The sequence below is a fragment of the Egretta garzetta genome, unplaced genomic scaffold (assembly GCF_000687185.1).
Source record: "Egretta garzetta isolate BGI_Z169 unplaced genomic scaffold, ASM68718v1 scaffold118, whole genome shotgun sequence".
NCBI lineage: Eukaryota > Metazoa > Chordata > Aves > Pelecaniformes > Ardeidae > Egretta > Egretta garzetta.
Genome location: NW_009260484.1, coordinates 1,915,029 through 1,935,535, shown reverse-complemented (window position 1 = coordinate 1,935,535; position 20,507 = coordinate 1,915,029). Strand labels below are relative to the sequence as shown.

At 40.9% G+C, this 20,507-nt stretch overlaps 1 protein-coding gene across 1 annotated transcript in view; it reads right to left on the bottom strand.

Annotated features, from left to right (window-relative positions):
• The window catches only part of PCNX2 (pecanex 2), a 154,805-nt gene that overhangs the window by 21,213 nt on the left and 113,085 nt on the right, over positions 1-20,507 (bottom strand). The window contains exons 24-26 of the mRNA XM_009644174.2: positions 17,958-18,016; positions 15,330-15,545; positions 3,495-3,748 (exon numbers count right to left, since the gene is read on the bottom strand). Coding sequence (XP_009642469.1) covers positions 3,495-3,748; positions 15,330-15,545; positions 17,958-18,016 — 529 coding nt within the window. The remainder of the gene's footprint in view (positions 1-3,494; positions 3,749-15,329; positions 15,546-17,957; positions 18,017-20,507) is intronic.

The following is a 20,507-nucleotide window of genomic DNA, read 5'->3' as shown; positions in this document are numbered from 1 at the left end:
ATGCAGAAATACTAGAAAGCAGCAAGACTCCTATCTCATATGTGTGCCTGGGTTTTGAAATTTAAGTTCTTCTAACCGTTGTGCCTGGAGCCATTAAAATAATAGTAAATAAAATAAAATAATCTATCCAAACTAAATTTAAAGCATATTTTCAAAAGAATATGAAACTTAAGGAGAAGTTCCAGTGCTGCAAAGGAAAGTGGCATCAGCTGAAAAGTGCCATTATGATGTTTTATAATTTTTGATTTAATAAAAGATATTAATTTAGAATTGAATTCCAAAGCAAAAGAGGGGCAAGTGAACAAGACTAAAGATGATGTAGTACCACTTTACCCATGCAATGGAAATATTATTAAGCAAATATATGTACAAAATGAAAATATGATGGATTAAAAAGGAGAGAAGCATCACCAGTCCTTTTAAAAATCCCAGATGCCCTTCACAGTTTATCTTTCAAATTGTACAAAAATACACAAGCAAGAGGAAAATTAAGCTCCAGAGGAAAAAGACAAGTTGGACAGATACACACTAAGGATGGACCCTTAATTTCTTGGCATGTGGAGAACAATACACTCTTTAAAAAAAGATTCACGCAGAAACAGTAGGGCTGAAAACATAGCACTCAGCAAATGCGGACTTCTTGAATACTAAGATATGTTTAAATAAGAATATATTGAAAGGAGACAGAGGAGGCACAAGGGAAAAATATCACAGTAGTTGGGCAGGAAATTATTTCAAAGTATATGCAGAAGGGCTACAGGAGCTGACCCACTTTATTTGTGGAGAATAGAAATCCTTTTATAGGAAGAAATACGGGCCTTTCTAGGCTGTCAATGAAACTGCAAATGAAATAAATACATTAGGAAGAAGATGCTTAGTGCAACTCATGGTTTAAAAGACCAATATGGTAATTATTCTTGAAGGACAGGAGAACTGAAACAAAGCATACGTTTTCCTTGCTGATCTTCAAAACACAGTTTGCTTTTTTTATTATTCTCACCTGTGTTTACAAAGAAGCAGATTCAGCTGGGGAAAAAAAATCAGATTCGCAATCAGACATAGAAACAGCAAAAACTTCTGCCACCTAATTAAATTCTGCTCTTAGTAGCTCTTCCTAGGTATGTTTAGTGCACAAGTACATCCTCAGCTATATGGCAATTCAGAAATAATATGGTAAATATTTACAATATTGTAAGCTACAAAGAATAAACTAGAAGCACTCCAAATGCTCAGAGCAATGGCAGCGCAGTTGTTGCTGAAACTCCAGTCTAAGTGTTTTCCAAGTTTGTGATTTATGTGACCTGAATACTGCAATAACTCGAGGAGTTCTTACAGTGACTTTCCTATGCCATTAAAAGGAAAGTGGCAGGGATTTAAAATGGTCACAGTGAAATTGCGCAGGGTCTTTGCAGCTCAGGACTCCCCCATAAGAAAGAGCTGGGGAAGGAATGAAATCTCACCTCTGTTTCTGATCTTGTTTATCTGGAGGTAGCTGATCTGATATATAATATAATCTTCTCACCTTCCCAGGCTGTACTAAGGATTTTACCAAATCTTATCAAAGCTCCTGTTTATGGAAGAAACCAATAACTTGAAGAATAGGAGAAGAAAATCTCCATATAGCTTTCTTTTGGGAAGTGCCATTCCAAAGAAGGGATCTCCTGAGCTCACTCTCCCCTGGTGAAGGGAGCCCCAGCCCAGGCTAATATCAAAGCTGCCAACAAGCTATTAATACCCTCCGTTCATCCTTCCCTAAGAAAGGAAGTAGATTAAAGGACTGACACCCTTCTATGAATGAAGACCTGTAATGCAGTGTTACAGTACTGGCTCAACTGAATCCAACCAAAACAGATTTGATTTTCACACCTTCAAAGGCATAGGTGGCGGACATAAATTCTGCATACAGTGGGGATGGAGCCACAGCACACCTCAGTCGCGTAGAGATCATTTAACCCACCTCCCTTTTACTCAAAACAGGATCAGTTAAACCACACCTGTATCAGATGGGACAAAAGTTTGTCTAAGCTGTCAGCTGCTGCTCAGGTATGTCCAGAACCAGAAGCCCTAAACTACCTTTCAGTCAAGTTTTACTTCTCATATGACAAACCTCACGCTTTCCACAAGTCCTCTACCTACTAGTTGACTCAAAGGCACTAAAAAAGTTCTGGTTTACAAAGCACAATTCTTCACTGCTTTAATAAGCTGCTGATTTGATTGCAGCTTAGACTGGGATCTTTTTTCAGTCTCATTCACCATCAAAAGCTGAGTCATATATCAGCTTGCAGCAGTTTATGGTCAGGTTATTCAGGTTACCTTTTAAAAGCAATTGCAGCAACCATACTCATTTCAGTTTAAAGAAGGTTGGTGTTTTTTTTTTTAGTTGAGACACTGCTTAAAAACGGTTTCATTTATAGCCACAAAACCCACTTCTAAAATGAAAAAAAAATCATGCTCACACGCAGCTTTGTTTCTAATTAGTTAATTAAACAAAGCAGGTTGGTTACCAGGCCCAGCTGCCTGTAAAATTATGTATGAAATCCCAGACTGCATTTTATAAAGTAATCGACTGCATGATCAAAGCAGCTTTGTGAGGCAATGATCTTGTTTTTACCGCATTGGCTCACATGCAAAAAAAAGGTGATTAATTTATTTACAACAGGTCTTTCTCTACGGTTGACAGGATTTTTACACTTGCAGAGATGCAAGCAGGAAGGAGATGTCAGGGACGGTTGGGAGCTCTAACGAGCGGCCTTGTGGCAGTACCAATGGCACAGAAGGCAGCATTTGATTCTTGTTGCTTCAGCAGAAGTAAATAAAGCTCAGCGATTTCTTCATTCGCTGGACTGGAAAGGCTTTGGCAGAGCATGAAGATGTCTTGGTAGACTAGAAGGCTCAATTCTTTTGACAAATTAATTATCTGTGTGGTCATTGTGATCTTCACAATGCAAATGTAGAAGTAATGTAAATGAATTGCTGTTTAATCAATGGAATAAACCAACTTCAAATGTGTTGTAGTATATATGTAAAACAGCAGGTAAGAAGGGGGTTTGCACTACTAAAAAAGTATATTTGAGAAACAGCTCTTCAGAGATTTCCCAAGAACTTTATGCTAGTTGATCCTTTTTTTTTTTTCTTTTTGCCAGGAAAAACAGTGGAAAGGCCATGTCAAGAAGAAACAACAAACCGCCAGTGAAGTTTTGCTTCGTAAGAATGCCTCCTCTGACTTTATCACTAGAGGATGTTAACTCACCTTGATTTCTGCTTAAGCATGCCAGCAATCATCTTTACTAAGTATAAGTGGTCAGAATCAAATGTAGCAAAGGCAGACAGGAATGAATTACCCCTATCTAACATCAAGTCAGTCTGACTACCAGTAGTGCAAATGAATAAATATAACGCCAAAAACTTCAAACGCTATTTCTAATACACAGCCAGCATTCGTTCTTTTTGACAAACCTGCCTAGGAATGTAGTCCACTTTACCAAAGAGTTTACCTTTATGTAGTATCTGATAAGTATTCTCCGCAGATCAAACACTTGCAGCATTGTGGCAGCGTTGTTATCGATGATGCTATATCCTTCCAGGATGTACTGGGTTCGTGTTATTTCCCACGTCAGCCACCGGAGGTTAAAGGCTGCATTACATGATAACAAATGAGGCAAGTGCCCGGGCTTACAACAGCAGCAGCCTTCGTTGTCTTCATCTCCTTCTGTTATAGCTTCCACTTCTCTCTGCTGGCAGTATGTCCCTTGGCAGTGAGAGAAAGAGAGCGTGCTGCCAGTTATTGGGGGAGGAGGAAATAAAGGACTTCTTCCAAGCTGAAAAAAGATGATTGAAGGCTATCTACGCACTTAGCAAAAATCTAATAGAAAGAGCTACGGCAACAAATTAGGCATGCCAACTGATCCATGCGCAGTAGCAAATAAAGGGCTCTACATTATTCATTCACGATCACCTATAAAAGCCAAAAGGGCTCAATCTAACATTCTAGGCATTTGGTTCTGAGCTGAGCCAAACTGCAGACCACAGCTTCTGCCTTAATAAAAACTCGCCAGGAAGCAACACTAAAGAGTCTTGCTCCATCAGGCACATTAAGCAAATTGACCCAAGTCTCAGTCTACTTCTTCCAATAACATACAGGACACAAACAAAGATTTCACAGTGTGTCAGAGCACTTAGGAAATCTGGGTTTTAGGAAACTATCTTGGAAAGCAGCTTCCAAAAATAACATCTAATGGGTTCTTCTCTCTCCCACTGGAGTTAAAAGCTACTCCGGATCAAACATCTCTCTAATGAATAGCACTAGAGGCAGTATATCATGAGAACAGAACAGCTTTCTAATTAGCCTATTACACAGGCTTTAGATCAAAATAGAGTAAATCTTCCTGCAAAAACCAAGATGTTCACTCAAAAAGAAGTCATGAGGCAGATGCAGAAGCAGTATCTGCTCTGCAGACTCTGCGTTTCTGGCCTGTGCTGTGCAGACTAGAAAGTCAAGCTGAGCCCTGCGGGATTTGGAATCTATGAAAATGTGGTTTCTACACCATGTAGGGCACTACACATCAAAACCAACGTGGACATGCATATGCTCTCCCCACTGTTCTCAAAATATCTGAGTTACTATGTTCTACTATGTGTTGATTCACGGATCTTTTAAAAAATTTACTCTGTGGGCTGTTGCTGAACTTACTCTCCACTGAATTTGTACACAAACTATCTTTCAAGGCCATCTCCTCTGCTGCAAGTTACACATATGTCTTGCATGGGCCTTCCGCCAATGGTTCAGTATCACCCCAGGAGAGAGCTGGCTCCGTCACCTTCCAAATGGAATCGATAGGAGAGGAAGGTGCTAGACACTGCACTGCAGTTCAACAGCTACAAATCCCCCTGCCAGGACCAACAGACCTGCTCTGTTGTGTCACTCTCAATGGCAGAAGTTGGCTACGTTCATCACCTGCATGGCGGACTGGGAAAGGATACACTGTCAGCTCCAATCCCCCGCAGTTTGCCAGCACCCCGAAAGAGAGCCAGGACGGCATCCCAAAGGCCTTCCTGTGGAGCGTCCTGACAGTTGCTGCACCCTCAGCTGACTATCCCGGTCCCATCACAAGTGTCTGGGCAACAGCCTGAGGACCTTTAGTTTGTACTGATGGAAGTAGCACTCAGAATATTCCTCTCTCCACACCAAGAAAAGTCTTTCAAAATATACCAGGATATGTTAAAGCATTGGTTAGCACCTTCTCTTTTCTTTTTGCCTGTACACCTTCTAAGTGTATCCAGCAAGCAGAAACATACAAGAAAAAAAGATTAATAGAAAGATCGGAAGGAAACGTGTGAAAAAAAAATGGGATTGTAGCCCTAGAAGATAGGGGAAAAAAGATCCAGTATATCCCAGTGTTCTCCATTCAGTTTTCTGTAAGTGAAAACTTACGCTGGGTACCCAGTGTTGTTCACACACGGATACGTTTTCCTCCTTAGACTTTAGGGATATACAATATGACAAATTATTAGATGTCTTCGAGTAACCCAAATATAAACATCTTTCCTTTCAAGACTGCCACAAGATGCAAAACATGACCTATCAAGCTGACATTTCCAGTTGGACTGGACATGAACTGGACTGCTTCTGCTTCATATTTCACAGATTTCTACAGGAATTAACACTTACTGCTCAACAGCAAAAAAGCAGCAACTGCTCTAGGTCAGTGGATGCTTTTCTGAACCTTTGTACAGAGCTTGAAAAGAGTAAAATAACTACTCCATGCTGGTGCTGTTCCTATTGCTGTTATGTTTGTTTTTGAAAGTTTAAAGGTCGGTCAGTATTAAACTGAATTTAAAGGAAGATACGTCTTCATCCCAGGTGCCAAATTAAGTATTGCCAAATGTTTATAAGCAATGAAAAACGCAAGCCTAACAAACAACTGCCACTGCTCCCCTTACAACTAAAGGAATTAAAGATGGCTTTGCTCAGTCTGCATAATTCTATTCTTAATTTTTTTTTTTTTTATTATTTTGGTACAGAAATATCACATTTCATTCCCATGGAATGCTGGCTGTTTCTATGTGCTTTCTGTATTATCTCTATCAATAAATACTATTAAACTATTATTACTGGAGGCTCTGTAATTACTAGTTTTCTTAAGCCACATATTTTGTAAAATACAGGGACTGAAGAGGCTGGCAAGGCAAATAATAGGTGAATTTAAGAGCCCTTCAATATTTGAGGGAAGCTGTCATTGTATGCGTAACAAACAGAAGATGATGCCAGAACAGTTATTTGCACTCTCAGCTAATCTGACAGGTAAAAATGTCTCCAAGTCATTTTTGCTAGGTAATTTTAATCAACTGAAGTTAAAATTATACTACAGTGGACACAATCAACGTTGAACTTAGGGAGTGGGTGACATTCTAACTGGTATCACATCATTACAAAAGCTCTGGGAACCAACCGAAGGAGCTCACATGGTCATTTTGCAGATTTATTCCAAAGAATGAAATCAGGGCTGTGCTCTGTCAACATCTGGCAAACATGCACTTGCCTAACAAAGGCTGTTTGAGGGACTCGGGTACTATCACCTTGGGCATTTGGTGTCTTGACTGCCTTCAGAGCCTCTGGGGTAGCCTTGTTAAGTTTAAAGGTATAATCTGAGCCATGGCCAGTGCTCTGACAAAACACCAAATCCCTATTCCTATCGTCATGCTGATGATTAGAATTTCCAAATGACATCTAGTAAAAGGACTCAAGTCTGCACAGACAAAAGGCAAGGTTGATGCTCAAAAAATGTTGGTTCCCCCTCAATTCTTGCAGTGAATTCTAGAAAAAACTGCCAGTAATTTTCTCTCATCTTTAACTGAGCCTTCCTTTAATCCATAACGCACTGGCTGCATTTCAATGTCACAGATTTGCATGTTACTGAGAAATTTAATTTTACCAGTACCTACATCAATCCTTTTTGGTTCATTACTCTACACACTGGTACTGCAAAGACTAAGACCGTGTACTCAGCTTTATGCATTGAGCCAAAAGGGACAAGTCACAGTAAATGAATTTAAGTGCTTGTATGCTTCTTTTACAGAAGGGCGACCCTAAACTTTTGTGTATATGCTAACACTGATGATTAAAATAACAATTTTTATATTGCTTCTCAAAAAGTTATCAAGTTCAAGCAACTCAGAGAATTATTCATAAAACCAAAGAGTAGGGAACAGAGCGTGCACTTCGGTTCTGCAATATAATTAAGTGTAGTACCATTAAATATTAAAATACAGGAAAATGTTTTCACTGGTAATTAGTAATTTTAAAATCTGAGGGAAAACTTTTTATTTTTACATTTCTTCCTGCAGTAGAAAGAAAATAAGCTCTTCCTCTTCACTTGAGCTTAGTGGTTCACTGTGACCCTTGCTAGCACAGACGAGATTTGTAAGATATCTAACACTGGATGGTGGCCAAAAATCCATCTATGCAAAAACGCATGCCAGCTGAACAAAGCAAGGTCAATCTATGTGAGCTCAGGAGAAAACCAGGGTGAGAACTTGGAGCTCTTTCTATTTTCCTGACGCATCAGGATTTGAGGACTGACTTGTGCTCTGCCAGAGTGATCTGACCTAAATGGAAGTAAGAAAATTGAAACTGAAGTCTGTAATCTTACTTCAAGAGGATACATAAAATATACCTAAATTAATGACCGCCCACCATTCTAGAATTTAAGGCTGAAATCAAAGTGTGTTTTTCAATTTAATTTTGAAAACTCAGTGACTGAAAAGAAAAGCATTTTTCTGTTCTGAAGGGCCAGAAAGAAAATCCTGTAACAACCACATACTTCTAGAAGCAGTTTTACTGTCCACAAACCACTTCAGTTTAACACCACATCCAGAAGGGGGGCTAATTACTCTGGCTGAAGGCAGCAATAGCTTGAGCACTAAGGATTGCTGACACGTAACAAGCAACTAGGGTACAAACGTACATAGAAGGGCCTCACAGGGCTCAGGCACTAACCCCACCCCCCAGACATTAAGTTCACCATAAATTGCTCTCCTGCACTAGGCACATCAAGCTTTAAGCTCCGTGACCCCAACAAGCGGGTTTTGGACTAGGGGATTTAACTAGGTGTTAAGTCTGAGGGACGGAGCTGGATATGGAGGTGGGAGCCATGAAGATGGACTGAAGCCCAGGGTAACTCCTTTTGTAGGCCATGCAGAGGTCTCTTCACTGACCACTCCACAAAAATGCCTGGTTGCTCACCGGTAACACATTAATATTTCATAAATAAATGCATTACAGTGGAAATATCTGACTCTGCTCCACCAAGCTCTGCTGCAAATCTGAGTATTCCCAAATTCTTATGGATAAGGCTCCTTCTCAGCCGACACATGTCTTTTCTGTTCAGGATAGCTGCTTAATAAGCAGCAAGTTATCACCCAGAAGCAGCATAAAGAGCATAATTACAGCCATTGAAAGGCCATCCTCTCCTGAAACAAGCATAGAATCAGAATTGTTTAGGTTGGAAAAGACCTTTAAGATCATCAAGTCCAACTGTTAACCTAACCCTGACATCCCACCACTAAACCATGGCCCTAAGCACCTCATCTGCCTGTCTTCTAAATACCTCATGGGGTGGGGACTCGACCACTTCCCTGGGCGGCCAAGCATCAGATATAGTTCTAGAAACACAGAAAACCAAATACTTCAAAAAGGAACGAACTGATCTCCCACATGGAAACTCATGAACCCCAGAACTGGACATATTCTGGAAACCAGCAACTGTTTTGGCTCCTTCCTAGTCTTTTCCTTGTGGAGTTGGGATTAAGAACAGTAATTTATAGGCTCTGCTAGTCTTAGGTTGTTCCAAAGAAAAATCTCAGGACTTAAAAACAAACATAAATTTCTCAAACATCAAAGCTATTAGCTATAAAACTGTGGTTTGGTTTTCAGCTGCTTCAGGTGCTTGTATGCCTGAAAAACAGTCTGGTTTTCAAACCAGATCAGCTCCTCTAATAACAAGCATCCCCTCTCCTCAGAAACCTTTCCTTTTCTTGGTCCGCGGAGACACATTATGGAAGCCCAGGTGGAAGAAAGCATTCTCTAAGGATGTTGGTTGTTAAACTTGCAGCTACCAAATAACACAAAAACCTCTCATGTCACCTCTTTTGGAGTGCAATGCAAGATGCAACATTTTGTTTCTGGAAAAGACATTTTCTCAATAAAAACGTTGCAGTGCACCTAACAACATTTTCCGTCCTTCCAGAAGTCTTCTCCAGTGCACCCATATATACATATAAAATTGTGGAAGGGAGGAAAGGAAAAAAGACATCAAATATTTATTCTAGTCCTTGTCACAGAAATATTCTAAGCCTATTTGAAATTCACAGATGGCTTCCACTGTTGGAGCATCACTGTACACCTAGAAAGGCTTCTACATCACAGATTTCCTGCATTCTATATAAAGTGTCCCCTTCCCTGTTTCATGCCATTCTCCCCAATTAAATCACCAAGCTTAAAGAAACCCCTTTGCATCCTTTCTCTTCATGCCTCTAATATTTCCGAGTATTGTATCTCTCAGCCTTTGTCCTTTCCCACAAATGGTGCACTTTTGGGTTTTAACCTTCTCTCCAAAGAGATGTGTTAAAAATGGGTGCTTTTCTCTGAATTCCCTGTAATTTATCAATACCTTTTGATAGTCTGGTGCATACACTGAACAAGTGTGGTCTCAGGAAAGACATGAAGGCACTTTTATTTCCCAAAAAGAAGTGATTTGTAACAGCAAAATGGGAAAGTTGCAACCACTCTTTAAATAAAAAATTGTTCTTGCTAGTGTTACAGAGCCTTCAGACATAAAAATCAAACACCAGTAAATATTCCTTACACTGATAATGTACTTGCTACTGTAATAAAACTATACAGTATACACATACACTGCAGAAATGAGTAACTGTCCTTGTTTCTTAGACATCATTACTGTGCCTAAAGCTTATAACCTAAACTGGCTGCATTCATACACCATTTTGCATGGAAAGCAAGCTAGCTAGCACAGCGAAAGCCCCACGGGCGATCCCATCCTGCTGTCACAGCTGCCTTCCACTATGTACAATTACATCTGCGTCTGCTCTGTGCTTCTTTTCTTGATTCATCTAATGAAGTTCCAAGTGAAGCATGAATATTGCACGTGCAACATACAGTAACAAAAAAAAAAAAAAAATCACAGCAGAGATTTCGAAGTTAACTACATGATTGAAGAATGCCAGGCATGAGTTAGAAAACAGCTCCTCAAGATTTCAGAGTCACCATCCATAAGTAATTTCTGCACACGTAATGCTTAACTGGATATTCTCTAAAAGACATTTTGTAGTGGCACAGACTAAAGAGGAAAGTATTTCAAGTCTCTCTCCTTCTACAGGGAACAGGCAGGATTTAGATATTTTGACATTCTTTCTGCTTGTTCCCTGATTGTGGGTTTTCCCCTGTCTCTTCCTTTCAAATTACATGATACATTATGTATTTCTTCTGGCAGGCTGCTTTTTGCATACCACTGCGGTCTAACACAGGCAGGGGAGTTAAGTTACCAAAGGGCTTGATTCTTCCACACCACACCAAGGTGCAGCTACAAAGTTCTCACCCAGCCTGAGCTCATTGCTATCATCTCTTTGTTTTTGGTAAAGGAGGTGTTGGGTGTCTCCTCTCAAGGCCTGAAGGTATTGAGGCTCCCCCCTGCTTTACACACGGGATGAATGGCCCGATGGAGGCGCATCTCCTCTCTGTCTGTAGAAAGGGAGAGTGAAAAACTAATTCATACAGGGTGCTTAATTTGAACAGGACTAAAGATGGATGAGAGGAATCCCAGCTTTGCTGACTCTCTTCGTTCAGTCTGCTCAGTCTGTATCTTCTGCAGGGGTTTGGTTGTTGGGGTGTTTTTTATTTAAAAGCTGAGCCAAATGCTTCTGTTACATACAGTTAGATGGGCAGCTGGATCAGTCATTTGTGATGCCAACTCTCAATTAGGCTGGACTGCAAACTGGGGAGGCAGTACCTCCTGCCCCTAGTACACTAAAATTCAGAAGACTCTACGACCCCCTTCTTCAGGCAACTCCTGTGGCAGTATTGCCAGCACAGCTTTTCAGCTTCCACAATGAGAAACACCCACAGGAAAATCCACAGCTCTACAATGCAAATATTGCTTTTGGTTTACTCATAAACAGAAAACAGTCACAGACAGAGAATACTGTTGCAATTCACTTATTTCCAAAGCAAACATAGACTTCTTATTTAAGAAACAGCAGATTTTTAAGGCCCTCAATTAAAATTACATGTTTGAAATTGAAGTCAAGCAGCCAAAGCTCAGAAATTACAGATTTCAAGTTCCTTCTCTAGCCCTTTTTTTCCTCCTTGTGGGAAACCATTCTGTACAATGAAAGGAATCGGAGTCCTATGTGAAAAACAAGTGCATGACCAGACAACTAAAAATAGGAACGTTAAGATGCCCAAAGCAGAGGAAATGAGCCTGGTGCTTAACAACTGCCTCTTGACTTCATAAACCACCCAGGTTCTTCCAGGCCAGCTGCCTACACTCTTCCACTTACACAGAAAAAAATCCTTCTCTATTCAGTTGCACCCCACACCCGCCAGCTGCAAGATTTGAAATGGGGAAGAAGGAGCCTTGGCTCTTGGTGCTGCTCAGGGGCAGCCTAGTCTGACCTCCTGCCCCTCCAGGCAGCCACCCCACTCAAAGGAAGGAGCAAAGAAAACCCTCCAAGGAAGAGTTTCAGCTCAGTCTCTGCATTCACAGAGCTTTCTTGGGAGGGCCCTTTGTCCCCTTATGCAGCTTCTGCCTTCAGGTCAGCCCTTCTGGCTCCTTTTTCTCAGACTCTGTGCCCCAGCATCTGGGCACCCTTGGGTAACCCCTAGGGCCCCTCCAGAGCAAGGCTCCTTGCAGACACAAGGACAAAACCTCTGGTGTCAGCACACCACCTCAGCACTGGGGCACACAGCAGGCTATCTGCCCACACGCTGGAGTCCATGAAGTTTTTGTTATAGTCTGTGTCAGGCAGATGCATCTTATCTTATCTGGCTTGTGCCTGGCTCCCCTCTGTGCTCTTCTGTTCCTCCTACTCCATCCTTAAGCAGGCTTGTAATTCATGCGGTTTCTCTGGCACCCGTTCTGCATGGTCCAGTGGGGTTCAAGTCTCATGCAGCACATCAAATGCTATGTGTTTGAGCTGCTCTTTCCTCAGGTACGTTCCTTTATTCAATCCTACATGGCTTCTCTGTTCCAGGCCAAACAACATAACAACAACACTGACACACTCCTACCTTCTCTTCCCATAACATCTCCTCTAGCTGGAGAAAACATTCTGAAAGCTGGAGAAACCTTCCTTACATACCATGTCTGTGAGGACACAAACTAACTACACATTTTCTCTTATTCTTGGAACAGCATCATCTGGTGGGTTCAGAGAGGAGAACAGGGGGAGTCCATTTCCCTCCCATTTCCATCCTTTTCCTCTCCTAGTATTGACAAGTCTCTTCCCCCAGTGATACTCTGAGGGTGAGGAGGAATAGAGGACTGAATTTGTACTGGAGATAATCTAGCTGAGATTCCCATTCCCATTTTCCAACTCGTGTCCTCCTCCTCCACTAACTTGTCTGTGCTTTCCTGGTTCACAGTTTGCTGCTCCTCTCTTGGTCCAGGTCTTCTGAATGCTCAGGCAAGGCTTCTGCTTAGCAGGCTGCCAGCCTCCTCCTAAGGATCGCAAGAGAGACTGGGAAAGGGGATATTCGTGATGAGAACTCACCTGGCTCTAAATGGCAACCCATGAAGCACACAAGAGGCTGCAGGGCTCAGCCCCATCTGAATTTAAAGACGTGTTGCAGCCAGCAGACAGGTTGGATCTATTCACAAAGCAAACCAGCTACAGTACTAACGCTGAACAGCGTTAGGTAATCTGCATGGAAAGGTCAATTTTCAGACCCATTTACTTACTTAAGCTGTGGTTTTAGGGAATACAGAGATGCCATGACAGGTGGCACACTGCACTTTTTGAGCTTTGCTCTGAGATCCAAATGCAAAATGGCACTCGCCTGGTAACGAACCATCCTGGCTCAAAGTCAAACAAAGTCTCCCCAAACCACTTTGCAATGAAACTATCCACTTGTTCACCAAACAACTTCCAGTTCATTAAGCCTGTCTGCTATGCCCCTGGTCTTTTTATCCAGCTAGCACATGGCTTGAGGATCCTCTCACAATTTTTCATCTCTGTTTCCAAGATTTACTTTTTCCCTTGGGTCGGTGATGATGGAGAGGGATCCAGCAGTAGGTGGCAACTGCATAAAGGGAAAAAACACCACTCATAAAACTTGTGTAATTTAAGCATCAAAGCGAGATTTCTTTCTTCCATTTGTTTCAAATCCTACAGTAAACTATTTTACCACAAAAGGATGATCAGCAAAGATAATTTTCTGAAATCAGAATGCAAGTTAATGGAAATGTATTATCCTGCTTACTCAAAATCCCAACAAATGTGAACAAAATGTCAACACTATCCAAGACATGTCTCCTCTTTAACATACATAAATCCCTTCTGGAAGTCACTTTTCTTTTCAGATCTGCAAAAATGAATGAACTATTTTTTGACTCCACAGAGTTTCCTTAAAGAATAATAACTGTGAGCAACCTAAGAGGAACCAAAAATGACAGGCTGACTAAAACTGTCCTCAACAACAACAACAACAAGGCAATTATCTCGGAGATTTACCAGCCTGTGAAACCAGTGGCACTGTAACCAAGAGATCTGAACTGCCACAGTATTTAACTGTTCTTGCAGAACAACACAAATTTGAAAGAAGTAACAGCAAATTCTAAATCTACCCCAAAAAAGCCTTCTACCTGTGGACTCTAGAGGGTACTTAACCTCAGTACCGATCTCTGACACAGCAGCAGCACTGCTTACCTTTGGGGCACACAAGGAGAGGAAAATACTTGCACAGATGTCTTTGAAGTCGAAGAAAGCCACAGAGCCACACATACGTCATCGCGATCATGAACAACAAGAGATTATAAGGCTGATAAACAAATTCTCTCTCTTCCTTTCCAGTTGCTTTTTCTTACAATTTGCCTTTGTACTGAATAGGTACCTCTTCAGGTACTATAATACTGAGCTGTTTCAGGTATTTACTGTTTTCTACATAACTTTTCTTAAAATAGAGGAGTGTTATCTTCGTCCCCACCATAGAGGAAGGAAAGTGAACATCAAGCACTTACCACAACCTGCTCAACATCCTACAGGAATACTGTCAAGACTCGAGCCCACATGTTATTTCCTAGTCTAATCCTCCCACACCTAAGTGCATTCAAAGAGCCAGTCTGTCTTTCGTTTTCTCATATTCAACCCTGTTGAAAAGTCGCCTTGATTATACAACTCTTCTACACGTTGCCCATTAGATGCTCAGCCCTTGAGCCTGGGAAGCTGTTTATTCTGGGATTTCAAAACTTCCATCACCTGCAATTGCAAAGTGGTATCTTTGAAAGGTTACAAACCCAATCAACAAACCCAGGCAGCCAACATGTGTCGCATTAGCAAAATTTAAAAGCTGTTTAAAACTTCTGTGGTTTTACTTCCATTTTTCATCCTACTTTAGGGACAACAGCAGACAAAGGGCAGGAGTGTGACACTACGAGCAACCAGCTCACAAAAGCCTCTCCAGCAAGCAAGGGGATGCAATTGCCATTCCTCAAAGAGGAGCGTGCTGACAGAGGAATATACTGAACAGGAAGAAAGTGAGGTCCCTTCTTCAACTGAGATCAGCACTTCCTAAATAAAAGAAATATGAACCCCATATCAAATTGCTGCTTCTCTCCTGTTCTACTGTGATGAAGACCATCTCAGCACTGGCATCTTGCATGATCTGACACAGGATATTTTCCATGGGAGAAGTCTTATGATATTTGGGGTTTTTTTCAAAGAGAGGTTTTGGGGGGTTGAACAACTTTAAGAACAACTTCGGTTTTCATGGTTATGGAGGGAAAGAAATAATCTGAAAGCCTAAAACCTAAAAAGATCTGTGAACCAAGCAAATAACTCAACATGCCTTCTTTATGAAAGTCTTATGATACTGCAGAACATGACTCCAAATTTCTTAACAACTAGGTTTCAAAACATTGTCATTCAAATAAGGATACAAAGAAGTACAGAGCTTTTCAATAGACAAACAACTATCTGTAAAAAGAGATAGGTCCTTAGACTCTATGTCCTACTATAGAGTTGTGATTGATAGATTAAAAAGGCAGACAGGGTTCATTGCTGGTTTTGTTGCTATTTATATCATCAGGGATCCTTACCTCGAAATTCCAGCCCTCTGAGCTGAAAGGTGACAAGGCCATTTCCAATTTCAATCAAGTGCACAAAGGCATTTAAATAATCCGATGCCAGAATAAAACAGTCTCCTGTGTTGTAGTTTCCCCAGCGGCCCAGAATCAAATCTCCACAAAGAGACTCCTGCAGAGATCTTGTCAAATGCTCATAAAAAATGGAGTTGAGATTATTGTCATCATTTCCTACAACCAGAGCAGCACACATTTATAAAAAATAAAATTTATAATACTCTAAGCCATTCTGCATAAAATAGCATGTTCTTTTTTATTCCTGCATAAAGCTTCTTCCTCTACCTGGACAACATCTTCCTGATACTTTATACAACCTACATTTCCTAGGTGGTTTTTAGCCCTTCAGAGAATCAGGCCTGAAACTTGTCTTTAATATGAACAATACTGTAAATAGAACATCAAATTAGTGATAATGCATACTTCAGACTAAACCAAAGCACCTCTGTGTTTTACAACAGCAAGACTTTTTTGGCTCCACTGACAGTCTCTGCAATGCTAAGTTAATGTCTACATATTGTTCTTAATTTCAAGAAAGCAGAAATCATGATTATTTCAGTACATAAGCCTAAATCTGAGTATTATTTCTAAAATTTTTAAAGAATTCAGTCACACAGCTTCCACTAATTTTGTTGGGATTTTTTTTCTTTTAGCCCTCCAGGAATTTTTCAAGGCTTTGTCCATGAAGTATCTGTTGGTAAAAGAGTTCCCTTAGTATACTGAGAAAGAATGAAACAAGGTTCATTCACCACTAGAATTGCTGCCACTTCTTTAAAAAGAGTAGCTCTCCAATTACACATTGCTTGGACCAATTATCCAGGTGAAAAACACCCCATCACAGTCTAAAAGTGTCATCTCATAAAGGTCTGTGGCTTTTAACTGGATGAAAAGTAGCACTTTATGATGGTGATCCGTGAAAGGGCATGAACCTTTCACAAATGCCAACACAGTGCCACATAATCCAACGTGGTGTTGTCTTGTGCTTGTACTCTTTTACATAATATATGCTTGCATGAGAACTGCTTTTCTTTTTTGTAACGCATCACTGTCTCACCTTCAATACTTTTAAAATGCTGGTGCATGAATAGATATACATGTACAAACCAACATCTTGTAGGTGTATTTGTATACACAAGAGTCTATGTGGATACATAAGTACAGGTACACATGCATATTTATGTATGTGCATATTTAGGAGCAGATCTAACATGGAGAAAAAAACCCCAGAGGATGACAGGCTATAGCTTCCCCTACAAATTGCTCCTCAATACAAGAAGAGGAGTGGGCGTGTTACTATGCTGCTTTTCATCACCGTGGCCATTATGCATCCAGCCCTGGTATGTACATGTAGGTCTGTATGCACATACAGACGTACTCAGCTATTCGCCTTCTTGCATATTTTTGGTGAAAATCGAAACAAGTCATAAAATGAATGTTTTAAATACACACAGAAAAGGAATGTTTTGCTTGAGTTATAGGGTTTAAAACATAATTAACTTATTAGCATATACAATAATGCTAAAGGTTATTGCTATCAGATGACAGAATGGCCTTGGGACACGTCTTAACGCCCTGCCTTGAAATGATAAATAATGAAAGAGTATTATATATGCCTCAAACTGCTGATAACCTCTCTTGCTTTCTTGGACACCCTGGATTGCACCCATTTGTGCTTGAAGATGCACATGCCTTCATGCTATTGATGTAATGGATAAGGATAAAAAGAGGGGCGGTAAAAAAATAACAGCAATAATTATGATGTAAACTTATACCTCCACAAAAAAAGCCCCTGACACCTCAGTGGCAAAATAGTATCAGCTGCAGAACACTAAAGCGGAAGAAATCCATAGGTGAAATCCTGACCTCTCTGACTGGGACTGGGATTTGGCACAAAGCACAGGTATCTGTTTCCCCTGGAAAGGGCTCTGTCCCGCCAGGTGCTGAAGAATGTAAGCTGAGGTACCACGTGCTCTCCGCATCCACTGAATTGCCAAAAAATGCTCTCTCTTTCCAGTCTCACAGGAGCCACTCAGTGTAGCCCACAAACGTGCTTTGCATTGCCATGGATCTGAGCTCATTTGATGCACCAATACCCAAAGAAGAAGCCCACCATCTTTCCTACTTCTTTCTTTTACCCCCTCCTGCAAATTTTCCAATTTCCCTTTCCCCCCTCTCCAAAAAGGTTTCTCTCCAGGGAAGAGAAGCAGTAGGGGCACTGGTAGCCTGCTGCTTTTTTCCAAAACCCTTCCCTGCCCACAGCTGATCTTCGAATCTAGCTAGGGTATCTGCCGCGTACTCCACACAAACAGCAATGTTATGATTAAGCAACTCGCAGCCCAGCAGCTATCTGATCACCTACACAAAACTGAAGAGCAAATTTACTTATTAAGTACTTCAGCAAATTTACTTATCGAGTATTTAAGTCACAGAACTTAGACCAGTGCTCTGCTACCTTTAAAATGCTCTGGTTTGTTCACACAGCATATAAACCCTTTGCATCTCTTCAGCTTCCCAGACAAAGCCTCGACAGTCTAAATACATCACATTTTGCAAATCAAGCAAAACACCCAAACTCCGAGGCCATACCTGCATCCTTTTCGATCTGAATTGCCAGTCTGGTGTTGGAATGGTCCGATCTTTTGGTGCTGGAAATAAAAACATGTTGTACAGCGAATTCTTTTTTTTTATAAATAAGATTCTCCCCAAACCACATTTTTATTTTCTTTTTAATGCATTTTCTCATTCTGTGTTTATATCATTATGCAGTTCACACTCCAATACGTTCATCAGTTTACTCCAAGCAGGCGTATATGTCAGTTCAGTATTGCTATTGATACTGTAGCTTATCAGCACACAAAACGAAGAGTCTATGTCCCCTCATCCTTTTCCTCAAAGTCTTTCTTCCCCTTTCTCCTTCTTGTGGGGCAGAGTCCATTCAGAATTTAGCATCTGTGATAATACACACCACTATGTACTGAAATAATTGAACCGGCTCCAGAAGCTCATCAGCCATGTGCCACCAAAACAGCAAATAGAAAGAATATTAAATCAGTCTTTCTTCCTTTCTAAGCCTTAAGGGAAACAGCTGGACTCAAGGGGTTTTCTTTGTGCAATAATATTTCTGTGGGTGTGTAACATCTATGGAAAAACAACAACAAAAAACCCACTTTGCTTAGTTCCATATTTAGATAGGCAGCATTGAGAGAATCCCAGGTCTTTCTTATTGCTTGAAAAAGAAAAAACTTACAGGGTCTTAGTCCATGCAGACTGTAACCCTGTCTCCCTTATGAATGACACATTCCCTACTCAATATTTTCATTGTAGCAGTGGAATATAAATGCGACAGGAAAAACAATCACAAAACAGAAAGTGACTAAAAGGTAGACTGGATTGAGCTTTTATTCCTATCTGTAACAAAAGACACTAATAAAGTCTGAAAATAAGGAATGAGTAAGTCACTGCGGGCAAGCACGTGTCCAACAGAAGGGAGCAGTTGTTGTGGTAGCTAGGACACCAGAAGTTCAAAGCATCTCCCAAGGATCCATCTCCCAAGCCTTCAGGGTGCAAGTGAAAGCCTGGCTAACAGAAATTCTATATAGTAAATGTAAATTTCTCTGAGATACTGCTCTGGCAGCAGTGCTTTAGGATTTCAGAACACTTCATTAAGAATATTGCCTCAAAAGTTTTGCCCTCAGTCACCAGCTTTAGCAGTAGGTCTATCAATCACATAATGTAAATATCATTCCTTGGAAAATGGGGTTAAAGCAGAGAATGGGTAAAGACAAAGCCGCTTTGCCCCAAACAACAGTCAGGATAAGGCTACATGCAGCAGTGGTCAGAGTCTCATCTGTTCCACAGCCTGCAAGCGCAGGGACAAAGTGCTACTGCACCATGTGTCCCGGCATGGGAACCAAGGGAGACACCCAGGCATGGTCCTCACCATATCCTTTGTCAAACTGTGATGAGGGCGGCATGGCCAGGTGGGACTGGCGGTGGTTTGGCTCATTACGGTGGAGCATAGAGGAGATTCTGAACGGGCTGATGTTTGGCCAGTCAACTTAGCCCATATTTAGCAACTCACTATGAGAGCTTAGACATGCCCTGAGGAAGACTGTGGCAAAGAGGGCATAAGTTATATGGGAGGCTTTCAAGCAGCTTAAATAACACTGAAAAAGGGTGGTGTAAACTCAGGTAATGCTGTCTTTGAAGCACAGCAGAGATTCTCTGGGAGCCTGTATTGGCTCCCAGGACTTTGTCAATATACAAGTTATTTAAAAGGTTGGAAGTTTCTGAGCTGAAGCTATAAGCTCGTGCTGAAGCCAGTCGGGAGAAGGATTCCATGGATGTCCCTAATGTTCGAAAACCTTTTCATCCACGCTCTGCAGCCTCCCCCAAAAAGCTGTGGAAAACCAACCAACAGAAAAACTGCACGCAGGCTTCCATGTAGTAGATGGAAGAGGAACAGAAGTACTTTATGCATACTCCCTACCAGAAACTGAGTTTTACTTTAAAAAGGCATGTTCTTTACTGTGCAAGAAATAGTGTTGCGGAGAGTATGAGTCTTAATTAGAATTATTTTACTTAATATTAGCACATTAGCTACATAAATTAACACTTTATTTGATGTATTATTTATCTTCCTGCCTCTGGTTGGCTCAGCTTATTGTAACTACAATTTTCATTTCCTATGCAACAGAAAATGGCAAGGGGGGGAGGGTCTTCTAAGCAGTTCAGTATATAAAGAATGATTTTATTTCAGAGATTGTCAGAATTCTTTTACCCCGATATACATCCACCTGCAATTGCCACATATGCAAGAGTAAGCATAAAGATAAGGTTATAGAACTCAATCAATCTTCTATTCTCAGCAGAGAAATGCTGCTGATTTCCAAATGCGTATGTTTTAAGATTATGAGACTCCTTATTAACTTCCAGTCCCTCTGAAATCAGTGTGGCAGTATGAAGTACAAGTCAATACTATTCTTCACCCCATTTTTTTACCAGCGTTTCTGTACATCAAAGCATTTCTGTTCTTGAGGCATATTGAGACCTGTACAAATCAAGCAATACTTCAGAAAATTCTAATCTATAGTAAGTAGGAATCCTTTTGCCCAGCGTGCAGCTCTGGTTCCATTT